At 35.3% G+C, this 16,638-nt stretch overlaps 1 protein-coding gene across 1 annotated transcript; it reads left to right on the forward strand.

The window, feature by feature from the left end:
- Positions 1 to 8,172: 8,172 nt before the first annotated feature.
- Positions 8,173 to 15,155, forward strand: LOC133299724 (non-specific phospholipase C2). The gene is made up of 4 exons (XM_061499213.1): positions 8,173 to 8,757; positions 10,721 to 11,328; positions 13,453 to 13,629; positions 14,710 to 15,155. Exons 1-4 carry the CDS (start codon positions 8,267 to 8,269, stop codon positions 15,018 to 15,020), a joined length of 1,587 nt encoding a protein of 528 aa, XP_061355197.1. The 5' UTR covers positions 8,173 to 8,266; the 3' UTR covers positions 15,021 to 15,155.
- Positions 15,156 to 16,638: the final 1,483 nt, after the last annotated feature.

A 16,638-nucleotide genomic window follows, 5' to 3' on the forward strand; every position in this document is an offset into this window, starting at 1 on the left:
TATGTGCTTAGGGTAATAATGCTAGGTTGGTTGCATGAGATGCACCACTAAGTGACAAGGAGTTGTCAACCTAATGTTAAGAGAGGGTATGAGATACTGTTGATGAGGATCAACCCATTATTTAAATTAATCTTGCGGTCTCAGACGGGGGTTAAAATAAATAATCGCACTCTTAATCCCACTAAGGTAAAATCTAAAAGTAGATAAACCCTAAGTCAAATGGTAAGGGTCATTGACTTAGATAAAATAGTGGGAGGGGCAAATTATTTAAAGTCTTTAATAATTTGTTACACGACAATATATATTAATTAATCTATCTTTACATTTTCAGTTTTTAGTATGACTAATTCACTGTCACTGCGCTCAATACTCGATACGAACAAACTGACCGGTCCTAATTTTATGGACTGGTATCGGAACGTCAGAAATGTTCTGCGGGCCGAAAAAGTTGCTTATGTCCTTGACACTGCTTTACCTATTGCGCCTAAGGAAGGGGAAGATGGGTTCACGGAATTTGATTTCGAGGCCCACAAGCAACACATGGATGATAATGTGTTGGCTTGTTGCATCATGCTGGCATCCATGTCGCCTGAACTGCGTAAACAGCACGAGCATATGGATGCCCCCTCTATTATCCTGCATCTCAGGGAGTTGTATGATATTAAAGGCAGACATGAGAGGTATGAGACCTTTAGGGAATTGTTCCTATGCAAGATGACTGAAGGCATGTGTTTTAACCGCCATGTACTGAAGATGATAGCGCTCATTGAGAAGCTAGAGGGTCTAGGGTTCACAATGGATGCTGAATTAATTAATGACTTAGTTCTATCATCACTTCCTCCTTCTTTTAGTGAATTCATAATGAATTACAACATGCATGGGATGCTTGTGAGCTTGCCAGAGTTGTTAAGTATGTTAACAACTGCTGAAATGTCTATCAAGAAGGATGAGACACAAGCTCTTCTGATTGGTGGGCCTAAAAGGGCCAAGGGTATGGGCAAGGAGCCTGCAAAAGGCAACTCCCTTAAGCCCAAAGGAAAATCCAATAAGAAAAAGGGCAAAGAGAAAGGTAAGAGTGCACCCAAGGACAAAAGCGATGTTGTATGCTTCCATTGTGGCAAGAATGGCCATTGGAAGAGGAATTGTCCAGACTACCTGAAGAGTGTGAAGGAGCATGGTGATGCTTCTACCTCAGGTATTTACATGATTGAGATAAATTATTCTTGTGCTAATCCGACTTCATGGGTATTGGATACCGGTTGTGGTTCTTATAATCTGCAATGTGATTGCAGGTGCTTAGGAGCCCTAGAAGATTGGAGAAGAACGAGGTGGACCTCCGCGTTGGTGATGGAGCAAGAGTTGCTGCTCATGCTGGTGGAGATACCGACCTCATTAGCCTACGGGCCTCTTATTGCATTTTAATAATTGTCTTTATGTTTCCGGCATTTCTAGAAACATTATTTCTATTTCTTGTTTAGAACAAGATGGTTTTGCTTTCACTATTAGGGACGGTACATTTTCTATCATTTTGAATGATATTATTTTTGGTACTGCTTCTTTAATAAATGGCTTGTATGTTTTGGAAATGGGAACTGAAGTGCTCAATGTAGATGTGAAATGACCTAGGATAGATAATCAATCCTATCTTTGGCACTATAGACTAGGGCACATAAATGAAACAAGATTGTCTAGGATGCATAGAGATGGATACCTAGATTCCAAGGATTTGGAATCCTATGGACAATGTGAATCTTGTCTAGCTGGGAAAATGATTCATCAAAAGCCTAATGGGCTTGAGATTCATAGGGCTAGTGAGTTATTAGAACTCATTCACTCTGATGTATGTGGCCCAATGTCTATTGAGGCTAGAGGAGGATACTCCTATTTCATTACCTTTACTGATGAAGTAGAGAAACAGCGTGGCAAGATGATTAAGTCATTGCGATCAGATCATGGTGGTGAATATCTGAGCCATGAGTTTCAGGATTATCTAAGAGAAAATGGAATTCTCTCGCAGTTTACTGCACTTTACACACCACACCAAAATGGTGTCTTCGAAAGGAGAAACAAGACCTTGTTAGACATGGTTAGGTCTATGATGAGTGAGACTCAACTTCCAAAATCGTTTTGGGGATATGCCTTAGATACAGCGGCATACCTTCTAAATAGGGTACCGTCTAAATCTGTTCAGACCACACCATATAAGATATGGAACGGTAAGAAACCCAACCTGAGTTACCTCAGGGTATGGGGATCGCTGGCTTATGTCAAAGCGTTGGCATCAGACAAGCTTAGTGCTGAGAGTACTAAATGTCTATTTGTGGGGAAGGTTCTAAGGGATACTGCTTTTACTCCAAGAATGAACACAAGGTGTTTGTATCCAGGAATGCTGAGTTCCTTGAGAAGGATTTGATCTCTCAAGGAGCCAGTGGGAGTAAGATTGATCTTGAAGAAGTACAAGAACCACAAGAACAGATTGAGGAACCCGAGTCTGCTCCGCAGGCGACGTTCTCCAATGGAGAAGTAAACACACAACTCCGTAGATGTACGAGGGTCATCCATCCACCTGAGAGGTATGGGTTTGTGATTGAGAATCAGCAAACCGTCGAGGATGATGAACCAAGTAACTACGAAGAGGCAGTCAAGGATGTTGACTCTTCTAGATGGCTCGAAGCCATGGAATCTGAAATGGATTCGATGTATCAAAACAAGGTATGGACCTTGGTTCCTAAACCGCAAGGAATAGTTCCTATCGGTAACAAATGGGTCTTTAAAAGAAAGACTGATGCAGATGGCAACATTCAGACCTACAAAGCTAGGTTGGTGGCGAAAGGGTATCATCAAAAATAAGGAGTTGAATATGATGAGACTTTCTCACCGGTTGCCATGATAAAATCTATTAGGATCATGCTTGCAATAGTAGCAGGCATCAAGGAGTTGGAATATTCGTTTTGATGAAATCGTTAAGAGTAACAGTTTTATCAAGAACGAAGATGAACCTTGTGTTTACAAGAAGGTTAGTGGGAGTAATGTCGTCTTCCTGGTACTTTATGTAGATGACATATTTTAATAGGAAATGACATCCCCACATTACAAATAACGAAAGAGTGGCTTTCAAAAGGCTTCACCATGAAGGATTTGGGAGAAGCGGCCTTTATACTTGGTATAAAGATCTATAGAGATAGATCCAATAGGCTGCTGGGTTTATCTCAATCCACGTATGTTGACAAGATGCTAAAGAGGTTTAGCATGGAAGGGTCGAAAAGGGGTTTTCTTCCCGTCAGTCATGGGGTACATCTTTCAAAGGCTATGTGTCCTAAGTCACAGTCTGAGAAGGATCGCATGAGTGGAATTCCATACGCTTCGGCTATTGGATCCATCATGTATGCCATGATATGTACGAGACCAGATGTCTCATATGCTTTAAGCATTACGAGCAGATACCAGTCTGACCCTGGAGAGGGTCACTGGACAGCAGTCAAGACCATCCTTAAGTACTTAAGAAGAACTAAGGATGCGTTTCTGGTCTATGGTGGGGTTGATGAGCTTTCAGTGAAAGAGTTCACTGATGCCAGCTTTCAGAGTGACAAAGATGACTGTAAGTCACAATCAGTGTTCGTGTTCACCTTAAATGGTGGGGCAGTATCTTGGAAGAGTTCCAAGCAGGAGACAACAACAGATTCAACGACAGAAGCTGAATACATAGCTACTTCAGAAGCGGCTAAGGAGGCCGTGTGGATCAAGAAGTTCATATCTGAACTAAGGGTGGTTCCAAGCGTAGATGAGCCCATACAGTTGCTTTACGAAAGCACTGGAGCCATTACGCAGTCAAAGGAACTTAGGTCTCATCAAAGATCTAAACACGTGCTCCGCAGATATCACCTGATTAGAGTAATCATTGATAGGATGGATGTAAAGATGGATTATGTTCCCACAGATGATAACGTAGCCAATTCTCTGACAAAGGCTGTTTCTCAGAGAAAACATGATAGTCATTATGAGGCTTTGGGTATACGACTTAGGTCTGATTGGCTCTAGGCCAAGTGCGAGCTTGTTAGTATATGGATGTCCTAGAGACAATCTTTTGATTAGATTAGGACATAAGTGGACCTTTGTATTGTCGCAAATAAATAAAAGCATTCTTTATCCTGTTTCATATTTTGTCTCGATATTACTGTTAATATTATATATGAGTAACTGGATAAACCCCTTGGAATAAAATAGGTATCTCTTGAGTATCTGTGATGAGATCACGATCATGAGGATTCAAGGATACTGGATGTTTATTCCTAATTTTATGTTCCAAGTCTAGAGACACTGAGAATGGGGATCAGTGATTTCGGGTAAGACTAGCACGACTTATCTACTTGTATTCGGATGCAAGGTAAAGACCTCATGAGCTACAGATATGGAGATGTCTTAGCTAAAGTCGTGGGTGGATCTATAAGGGTATAGCTCGCACTGAACTGACCCACAAAGAGACTCTATGAGGAATTCTCACAGAGAGTATCATTAGAGTAGTCTCTTTATATTTGGGTATGTCTTTCCTTAGACCAGAAGTTATTACCTAGACTGTGTCCTAGAAGGCATGCTTTGACTGTATACCTCGTCTGCCAGAAACATGGAGACTCATAGGTATACTGTTGGGCTTGTCCTGAAAGAACACAAGGCTAGGGTGATAAGCTGAAGGAATTCGTCAAATCTCTGTGAGAGATTAGGTTATCTGTAAACCGGAGAAATCGGGATGACATTTACAGGGACTCGGGAATCTATGCATAGTAAAAGAGATCATGAGATGATCTTCCTTTAGAGTCAGTAAATTGAAGATTCTCTATTTCGAATAAAGCTTACCCTAAACCGCAAGGGTTGATACGTTTCCTTACCCTAGGTTTTATGGGAAGCTAACCGAGACGATAGGAAATACATACGGCAACCAAATATGTGTAATAGGATGATTATGTCATTAACCTAACTAGCTCTGGGGCAACAAAGCATTGCTAGTGCTCTGTGTTGTCATTAGATGAGTTGTGGGCTTATTGGGCCCAAGCCCATTTATGTCAGTGGCTATGTTGGGCCTAATGGGTCACACACTAACACCTTATTGTCATGACAATATAACATTAAAGATGTTGGGCCTAATAATGGTTGTTAGCCCAAGAAGAAGTTTGGAAGCCCACCAAAAGGGAAAAGGGCGCATGGTTAGTTAATGGGCTTGGATGGTCCAAGGCATTACTAATTAATTTAATTAGTTAAATTAATTATCAAATGTTTAAATTTTGAATTTTGAATTTGAAATTTGAATTTTGAAATTTGAATTTGAATTTTGAAATTCGAATTTTGAATTTTGAATTTGAAATTTGAAATTTTTGAATTTGAATTTTGAATTTGGAAATTTGAATTTGGAATTTGAATTGGAATTTAAAATTTAAATATTTGAACATTTGAATTCAAATGTTTGAATTCGAATTTGAATTGGCTATGAAAAGTTGTTTCATAACAAAAGGATAAGATAAGATCTTGTTGGAACAAATCCCAAATATCTAGAGGAGATCTTTGAGAATCTTCTAGTGAGGATATGGGGCGCTGATTTTGGCATCTGATGATGGTCATAGGATCAACTAAATGAGCTCCAGTCAAATTTGGTTTGTTGAGTGAATAAGTGAGACAGTTGGTTCAAGTTTGAATGCATCTGCTCAACGTATATGGACTGTTATGAGGCCAAGTGGGGCGCACCATATGGCTGACCATATGATGGTTGTTGAGTCAGATTCTTGTTGAGATATTCACTTGATATCATGAGGATGTGAGAGGAGGTTGTTGACAAGATTTGAATTTTGCAACAACTCCACTCATCCCCCTAGTGTGCGCTACATAGGGATTTATTTAAGTGAAGAAAATCTGATTTTAATCAGATTATTCTCTCATCTCCTTGTGGGTTCCTTTTGGTCAGGTTTTTCTTAAGAGAGTTTTGAAATAACCTAGCCTTTTCAAAGAAAACCATGCGCCACTTTTGTGTCTATTCTTGCTGAATATTCACTCTTCTAAACACCTTGACCTAGCCTCCTCCTTCACACATTGGGCGCATAGCTTGCCTCCATTGGTGTTTTCGTTGGTGGCCTTGAAGAAGAGTTTTTCTGTCTTGACAAAGGGTGGTGTGGATCAACATTAGAGGGCTTGCATCTTCAAGCCTTATCTTGATCATCCTCAAGTTTTGGAAAGCAAACAAGGTAACATCCATGCCCTAAAGCATGTTTCTTGATATGGTATGTGTTATTCCGCTCGAAAAATTTTGTTTTTCCCTCTCACATGCCTCGACCTTCAAGGTCAGTTTCTTTCATACAGATTTTCAAAGAAGGAAACAACCATTTCCATTAAAACCTGCTGATCACCAATCCAAACTCCCTTCGAGTTTTTCAACGTATCTATGTGATTCCTCCTACGCCTGGCAACCGTCACAGAATGAAAGAAACGTGAGTTCCTATCTCCAAGAGCAAACCAATTCATTTTCGATCTTTGAAACCAAGTGATTTCCTCTTGAAGATAAATCTTGTCTAGTTCCCTCTATAGATCCTTTTGCAACATCTCAAGGCTATAACTGTACTGATAACTAAGACATCTATCAATACCTCTAATCCTTGCATGCAAATCATTCTTTCTTTTTAGAGCAATCCTATAAACATTTCTATGTCATTCTGAAGCATTAATCCGAAATGTCTCCATAGCATGCATCCAGTTTACATTGTTTGACCAACATCCATTAACCACCTCAAGAAAAGTGCTCTCTGTTAACCAGGATGCTAGAAAACGAAAAGGACGCTCCCCTCTCGGATAAATAACAGGTTGACCTTCCCATAATAACACTGGTCGATGATCTGAGCCAAAGAAAGGCAAGTTGAAAGCCACACGGTTAGGGAAAACCAAGTTCCAATTATCATTAGCGCAAACCCTATCAAGACGTTCTTGAAGATTTCTTCTTTGCCAAGTGAAAATAGGACCTTGATTGCCAATGTCAGACAAGCTACATTCATCTAAACAATCACGAAATCCCCTTATGCTATTCCAGTTATGCCCATTACCACCTAGCTTCTCATACTCATACAAATAAGTATTAAAATCACCTGCTATCCCCCAAGCCGCATTCCTCATGGACTGATCAAACTAATTAATGTTTTGACAATTAGGTATCTATACCCATTTGAAAAAAAAAAATACGGAGACTTCTCCATATCACCATGAGTCTTGTCATAATATAAATATAGTTTGTGATCATAATATTAAGAGTAAATACCCTTTTTGGTCCCTAACAAAAAACACGGTCCCCAGTTTAGTCCCTTACAAAAATAAATTAGTCAGTTAGTCCCTAACAAATTCAAAGTGGACCCATTTAGTTGAAATCGTGGTCCCTCACAAATTCAAAAAAGACCCATATTAGTCCCTCAAAAGGACTAAAATGGGTCCACTTTGAATTTGTTAGGGACTAACTGACTAATTTATTTTTGTAAGGGACTAAAGTGGGGACCATGTTTTTTTGTTAGGGACCAAAAATGGTGTTTACTCTAATATTAATTTTTTTCATTTTAAAATTGTTGTTGTCATAGAAAAAGGTACATAATATTGGGTGTGTTTATGGTGTATTAGGTGTGCGGTTCGATTCCTTGTAATGTTCAAAAAGGTACATATACAACACTACTTATTTTTTTAGAACTTATTCTTTTTTCTTATATCCTTGTTAAATATATAAATATTAGTAAATAAAATTGTTTATAGATTTAAAAAAGTATTTTAATGAAATATAATTATTTTGATGCAATTGAAAAAAAAAAGTAACAACTTGCAAATAAGAAATAATCGAAGCTTTGGTCAAAAACATTACCAAGAGAACAGAACTCCCAAAAGAGGAGGGAACAGAGAGAAAAATCTCAATTTAACAAAAATAAGAAAAAAATTTCAATTTAAAAAAAGAAGAAGAAGAAATATCAATTTAACAAAAAAAGAAGAGACAAATCTCAAGCGCACGTTGCATTCACCCCATTTATTGCTACGCTATCAACAACAAACTGCATTACATGGTTTACTTAATGAGCAAAAACAAGTAGCCCCACAAGCTCACGGAATCTCTCTATATATTATTCTCTTCCTCTTTCTCTCATTTTCTCTTCAAACAAACACAAACCCAAAAAATAAAACATAGAAAATCTCTCACCCCTCTTTCTCTCAGTATCTCATTTCTTCAACATCGTACAAAAAACCAGAGGAAAACAGAGCAATGGGTACCCGAACCCGTTCCCGAAAATTTTGTTCTCCCCTTTTCATTTTCTTCACCCTTTTGCTTCTCAACACCCCAAGTGGCGATGCCATTACCAACCCCATCAAAACCGTCGTCGTTTTGGTCATGGAGAACCGTTCCTTCGACCACATGTTGGGGTGGATGAAGAAGCTCAACCCGGACATCAACGGCGTAAACGGGTCGGAGTCCAACCTGTTATCCGTAACCGACCCGAGTTCCAAGCGGCTCTTTTTCAAAAACCAGGCACAATACGTGGACCCGGACCCGGGTCACTCGTTCCAGGCCATCCGTGAGCAGATATTCGGGTCGACTGACACCTCGGCTGACCCGGCTCCGATGAACGGGTTCGCCCAACAAGCTTACTCCATGGACAATACCACCAACATGTCTGAGGATGTTATGAATGGTTTTGAACCTGACATGGTTGCTGTTTACAAGACACTTGTGTCTGAATTTGCTGTGTTTGATAGGTGAGAATTTGATTTCCTCTGCAAACGTTATCTCAAACTTGTTCTGTTCTGAGTTCTGAGTTCTAACCCTGTTTTTTTTTTTTTTTTTTCAGAAAATTATTTTTTTTAATTTTAATTTCAACTTTGAATTATTGATTAATTTTATATAAAAATGAATTACTGAATTTTTACAACTGATTTTATGATATGTTAATTTGAGTCCAATTCTGTTGACCATGGTAACCACACATGGCCACTTGAAAGTGTCTCATTAATGCTTTAGATTAGATAAGACCTTAAAAGCAGGGAAACGCTTTAAATTCTCCATCAACTTTTTCTCTCTTTAGTATAAAAATATCGTGATGGCTACTTTAGGTATCAAATTCACATATTTTATATTTTGGGAAAATATTTATCTTATGTCCCTTTAAATAAAATTTTCACTATAATATTTGATTAATTATCTTTCTAATTATTAGAATTTACTTTTTATTTATTTATAAATTAATTAAATATCATAAAAATATATTCTATTTCACTGAAAATGATATAATATTATGTACTTTAAAAATGTAAATACTTTTTCTTACATTTGTGTATTATCTGCATGTGGTTTTGTTTTAAACCATGGGACTCTAATTAATGCTGTTTCAAATATTCAATATAAAACGAAGTAAAGTCTGAACTGTTATTGGTTGAATATATAATTGAGAAGCGTGTTTCTCTTTTTATTGACACATCTTTTACTTTCACAGATATACGAGACTCATATCTTTATTTATTGTTTTTATTCAATCTCTCTTCCAATGATTTATCTATTTTATTTTATTTTGAAAATAATGATTTATATATTTATCTCACTTAAAATAACAAAATTTTACATGATCTGAATTTTGATTTGGATTCTCTCACGTGGAAAAAAAATTATGAGACAGAGAATCAATGGTAATAAAAGAAGATTGAAAAAAATATTATAATAGATAGTTACAAAATTATAATCATTGATTTATTTTTCTATGATTGTGATATTCTTACATGATTATGTCATGATTTTTTTTTATGTTAGAGGATTCATTTTTAATTTTACATCAATGACATACTTCCTATATACTTATGTCCTAAAGTTATCATTCTTTTATTAGTATATGTGAAAATGATACTATTTGACTGCTAAATTTTTGGATGCCGTTATGTTTAGTAGAAGAAATTTATGTACAAAATTGAATATATTTAGATATATTATTTCAAAATATTTCCATAAAGAAGAAATGGAGACAACAAACTGTTCATTTTAAATTTTTAATCATGTCTGTAACTTTTGTTTTATAACAAAGAGGAGTACATTCCTTTTTGTTACCATGCATATATATTGATATAAATTATTTTTATTATTTTTTTATGGAACACTGACAAAAACACAACCCATTTAAGTGCACGTAGTAATGATCAGTGTTATTAAAATTGGTTCAATCTAGTCCAATTAGTTGACTGGGGAACTGCATTACTAATCAATTTGATTCAATTAATTAACTAATTATGCATATTTAGTTGAACCAGGGAAAGGGAATGAAATACTAACCATTAGCCAAATTATTTTGGTTCTCATATTATTTCTATTTATATTTTTTAATATATATTTTTACATAAATTTAATTTAAATAATTCAACCAATGACCGAACAGTAATCCATTGACCCGACCAAGTTGATTCAGGTTTCCTAACATTGTTATTAACTAAAAACTGATAAATAAATTGATGATTATTAATAGCTTATATTATTTTTTTTGGTGGTTTATGGCTTTATGCTTATATATTATTTTGGTAGTTACTAAAGAAACATCAAATATAACAACTAATGTTATTTTCAAAAAAAATAAAATAAAATATATAACACTAATGTTATATTATGAAAATATTAATAATAATAATAATAATAATAATTCCTAAGTTTTGACCTTATACAACGTGACTCTCTTATTCTTAGGTGGTTTGCTTCGATGCCGGCCTCCACGCAGCCCAATCGGCTTTACGTGCACTCGGCGACTTCCCACGGCGCCACCAGCAATGTGGCGTCGCTGCTGGTCCAGGGCTACCCTCAACAAACAATCTTTGACAATCTCTACGACGCCGGAATCGACTTTGGAATATACTGGCAGAATATTCCGGCGACATTATTCTATAGGAATCTAAGGAAGCTCAAGTACGTGTCCAAGTTCCACGAATACGACCTGTCGTTTAAGCAGGATGCAAAGAAAGGGAAATTGCCGGGTTATGTTGTGGTGGAGCAGCGGTACATGGACACTAAGTTGCTCCCAGCCAATGACGATCACCCTTCGCATGACGTGTACCAGGGACAGATGTTCGTGAAGGAGGTGTACGAAACGCTGAGGGCGAGCCCGCAGTGGAACGAAACCCTGTTCTTGATCACATACGATGAGCATGGTGGGTTTTATGATCACGTGCCTACGCCGGTGCGTGGGGTTCCAAGCCCTGATGGGATTGTGGGGCCAGAGCCATTTAACTTCACGTTTAATAGGTTGGGAGTTAGAGTTCCTACTATTGCTATCTCACCATGGATTGATAAGGGCACAGGTATGTCTTTTATCTCACATTGAATCTCTCTCTCAAATTTTATAGTTTTATTAATCAATTTTATTGTTTGATGATGGGAACAAAGGTTTACGAGAGAGATAGCTGTTAGAAGTTGTGAATTTTCAAGATCTCGAAATTATTTTATAATTATCATTGATGTTGTAATCTAACAAGTTTGTGTTAGGATTTGAGTAAGTGAAAGTGTACTTGCAAAGAGTACTAGTACATATCAGTTTCATGAGCTAATTTTAGTTTCTTACTCAAAGAATATAATAAGAAAACCTCATATTACTACAAGAAAAAAAAAAGTTAGAGGGTATTTGGATTAAGTTTTTTTTTTTTTTTTTTTCAAATTTTAGTTGATATTTTTTCATTAATAATTATAATAATTTTATAATTTTTATTTCGTTTTCATATTTTAAAATTTGTGAAAAAAAATTAAAAGAAATTGATTTTTTTTTACAAAATTAAATAAGATGGTATATTAAAAGTACTTCAACTAAAAATAAAAACAGAAAACTAACTAAATAATCTATATAGCCGTGAAAATGATTGAGTAGCTTGCCCATAGAGTCTTTACTTTGAAAAAAATTGTTATATATATATATATATATATATATATATATATATATATATATCATTTTTGTTGGTATGTCATTATCATAAAATAAAGTAATATGTTATTCTAATGTAAATATTATTCAGTGTATTATTTTTTTATGTTTGCACATAAATTATGTTTGTCGTTCTGTTTTGCCGTTCATTCAATTCGTTAATTAAAAACTGAATTACTTATATGTGGTTATCAAATTTACACGTTGATTTTACCAAAAATAAAAATGAAAAATTTACACGTTGTTGATATTGGGTTCTATTTTGACATATTTGTATTCAACTTTTTATCTCTGTTCTCATCCACAAAATTGATTGAGAGTCATTTTATCGAAGGAACTTTCATTGCTTTTCAGTATGAACTATTTATGGGGTTTTCTATGTACCTTATCATGATTGCATTCCTCCACCATACTCGGGGTGACATGTCTATATTTAAACAGCCTCTATTAATATGATGATTAATTACTCACCGAACTTATGAGTAAAGAGAGCTAAAATATTCAGATTCTCTTCTTCTCACGCACGATGCACGGCTTATCTGACTTCACATATCGTGGCTTCATGATCTTAATAAAATATCTTGCTTTAAGTTAGGTGCAAATCACCATTCACATGTTCACACGTAACTATGTCTCGTTTTCACACTACTTTGAAAACAGACAATAAACATTAAGTGGCATGGAGTGCAAAGTGGGACCATATGCTTTTTGGTTTTCAATTTTCAGTTGTCAAAGTGCATAATGTGAAACCTCATTACTTTGGATATTTGCCTACATTGACAAATCACACAACCACAAGAAACTGACCTTTGATTTCTTTGCCGGTTAGGCGTCTGCATAATGTGTAAGCAAATTATTGGCTCCATGTCTTAAGCAAAAGATTAAGGGAGCAATAATGCAGGGAAATTATGGATTGGTTGACTTATTGGTTAAGCCTGAGAAAGGGGTTATCTAATGTTACTGGTTAGTGTGGGTAGATTAAAATATGACTCTTGAAGCATAAATTGATAGCTTCCCCATGTGTAGTGTTTTTTTTTTAGTGTTGAAAAGATACCAAAAGGGGATGTTGAATTATAATTTTTAGGAGCAAAGATATTGGTTGGTGCCTTAGAGAAAACAATATGATCCTCTAGCTGTTGTCTCCAGGATCCAACTTTCTTGGTATGTTGCCAGGGAGGAACTCCAAGACAAATAGGTGCCTTACAAAAAGGCTTCTATATTATTTTGTTACCATTTTTATTTCATTCTATAATAATTCTGTGTACTTATTACCAAATACAAAATTATAAACAATTGGCATTCCATTCTAAACACAACCAAATAATGCATAATTTTAACTTTTACTTCTGTTCGAGCTCATTAAATTAGTCATTACTATTATGCAAAAATTGATTGTGTACCAAACATAATTTTAGTGTCACCTCGAATGGAACTAATGAATCTAATTTCTGTACTGCACAAGAACTATAACTTACTGCACAAGGTTTTCTGATTTGTTATGGTGATGCAGTTGTTCATGGGCCAAACGGGTCACCAACTTCTACATCAGAATATGAACACTCATCCATTCCCGCAACAGTAAAAAAGATCTTCAATTTGCCTTCATTTCTGACCAAGAGAGATGCATGGGCTGGAACCTTTGAGGGCATTCTCCAGACCAGGACAGAACCAAGGACTGATTGCCCAGGTTAGTCATCATCTAATTGGATTATGATCCCATTCATGTTTCAATAAACAACAATATCCCATTTGATAGATTATTGAACAAATACTATCCACACACCATTCATACATCCATATGCAATCAGAAAACTTTAGTCCGGTATGATAAAAGTGGGATTTAATTAGGATTTTGATCAACTAATTGGATTATGATCCCACTAATGTTTCAGTAAACACAAAATCACATGTGATAGATTACTGAACAAATACAACCACACTCCATGCATACATCCATGCAATCATAAAGATTTAGTCCTTCATGATAAAAGTTTATTTTAATAAGGACTTCAATAAATTTGTAATAGCTTTAAAACTTGATGTAATGAGCTTTAACATGTGTATTTGTGCTTTTGAAATAAAATAAAAGTTAATTTTTTTTTCAAATGTCATTATCTTTTCTTGTAGGTTTATCCTAAGATGAAAAAAGAAAGGCATACAGTCTTTATATGAGTGAAGGAGAGGAAACTGTTGGAAATATTCAAGTATGGGTAGTAGTAAAGTCCACATCGGTTAGAAATGAACCAAGTGAGGATTGAAGACTATATAAGTGCAAAAGACCCATAGACCTATAGTTTTAAGATTTTGGGTTGAGATGTGGGGTTGAGCCCACTTATTGTGGTTTGTCATTTGGCCCATTAGTGGAAGAATTCTCCTTATAAGGGTTTCGGACCCTCCCTTACCATTCCAACGGCGGTACAATAGATTTCTGTAGAAGTTGCCTTTAGGGAAAACATGATATTGGGTCTCACACTCTTGTGATCGGAAGGTCATGAGTTTGAGTTTAGAAAATAGTATTTTTGCAAAAATATAAGAGTAAGGCTATATACAATCGACCCTCTCCCTTATCCATGCAATGCAATTGAGGGAGCCTTGTACACCACGATTTGCCCTCTACTAATGACTAACTAATAATTAATTGATTACAATTCCCATGCTCCTTACACTTGATTTTTACATTATATTACGTGCTGTATCAATAAAAACAAAATCACCAGGGCATATTTTACACTATGTTGATTCTTGCTAGTGTTAATTTTTGGTGCAGAGCAACTTCCAACCCCTGTAAAGATCAGGAAGGGTGAGGCTAAGGAAGATGCCAAGATGAGTGAATTTCAGCAGGAGATGATCCAACTTGCAGCAGTGCTTAAAGGAGATAATATCTTCACTAGTTACCCAGATACAATAGGGAAGGACATGACTGTTAAGCAAGGGAAATATTACATGGAAGAAGCAGTTACAAGGTTCTTTGAAGCAGGTCGTTATGCAATGAAAATGGGAGTGAGTGAAGAACATATTGTTCAGATGAAACCTTCTTTGACTACAAGGTCATCCAAATCTGCAAACACAAAACCATAGAAAAAGTAAATGTAGCATGAGGGAAGTAAGAATTGAAAATTATCATTCTAATAGAAATATTTATACAGAACTAAAACAAACTGCTTTCAATAGAAAATATTGGCTTATGGTGTATCCTTGGCATTTCATTAATTTCTGGACTCTCTCTCTCTCTCTCTCGCCATTCTTTATCTGACTTGCCGTGATAGTACCTCAGTATCATCATCCCATAACCCATCTTGAGCTGGAGGAGAAGTGAATTTTCATCCCAACTGAAAAACCAATTCCCGTTACCATCTAGCACAAAACTTGTTAAACAATGCTTTGAAACACTATCCGCTTAACAAAGAAGTTGCAGTGACCAATCACCATTTATCATCTCATAAACGAGGTAACAAATTTTGCTTTAACCAATTGAAGTAAATCCAAAAAATAAAATAAAATGGCAGATTAAGAAAGAGATTGAGGTGACAAAAGACTATCTTTGAGCTCCGGGTCAGATAACACTAGTCCTAAATTTTGTGAATGAGGAATTACAAAGGATGAAATAGGAAGAGGTACAGGTGAATCTGTGATATATAATACCTTCTGGGACGTAACCGATTATATTTTACCGAATTGAATCGAACTGTTTTTATTTTTTTCCGAATCAGATTATGTTAAAAAAAAATTATATCTTTAAAGCTAGCACAAAAACCTCCTCTTGTAGTCCTAAAACAGAAAAAAATATTTATGCAGTTAATGCAGATAAATTATCTGCATTTACTTCCAAAACACGACGTAATTTTTAAATTGAAAGATTAGAAAATTATAATTATAAAGACTATAATAACCCTGAAATAAATTAAAATTACAAAAATACCATAATTTCTGTCTCAAAACGACGTCATATTGAGCTTAGTGCAGATAACTTATACTCTTCCTAAAATTCTCATATGAGTAAAACTAATATATTTTGATATGTAATTAGTGTCGCATTGTATCCGGATATTTAAAAGAATAAACGAATTGAGTGGCAACCTACATTTTTTTTTTCTTTTTTTTTGCAAAGGAGTGGCCACCCACTTTAGTTACATGAAGAGAAATTAAAAAAATAGTAATAATAATTGGTCTTTGAAAATTAAGATACGTGATTGGAGAATCATATAATACATATCGAGAATGCTAGAAACTTAATTACATCGTATGTGATACATTCATTTTAAAATAATTATCTTAAATTAATTGTGCAAATCATTAATAAATCCCAAAAATTTAAGTAAAATAAAATAAATAAAACTCATTAAAGATTACAGAATTAACGTTATATCAGCTAATTCTTTTGTTAATTTTTGATATTTTATTTTTTGAATTATCTAAATTAATTAAAAAACATACAATTGGTAATTAAAAGAAAAGATTTATATTCTCTGCGTGTCACAATTAAAATAATCCTAAACAAAAATTGCAGGTTAACAAATTGTCTCGACACAATTAACCTTTTTTATTGTTAAAAAATTATATCCAAACCAATTTGATCCCATTCAAGTACTCTCGAACTTGTATTGATGGCAACTCTCCCAACACACTATTTTCTTCAATCTCATAATTCAAACGTGAAATTGCACTTATTTGGTGTGCAACTACTTGCGCATATATC

Source organism: Gastrolobium bilobum, unplaced genomic scaffold (genome assembly GCF_033153095.1).
Source record: "Gastrolobium bilobum isolate Gb01-03AN ecotype WA unplaced genomic scaffold, APGP_CSIRO_Gbil_v1 utg360785, whole genome shotgun sequence".
NCBI lineage: Eukaryota > Viridiplantae > Streptophyta > Magnoliopsida > Fabales > Fabaceae > Gastrolobium > Gastrolobium bilobum.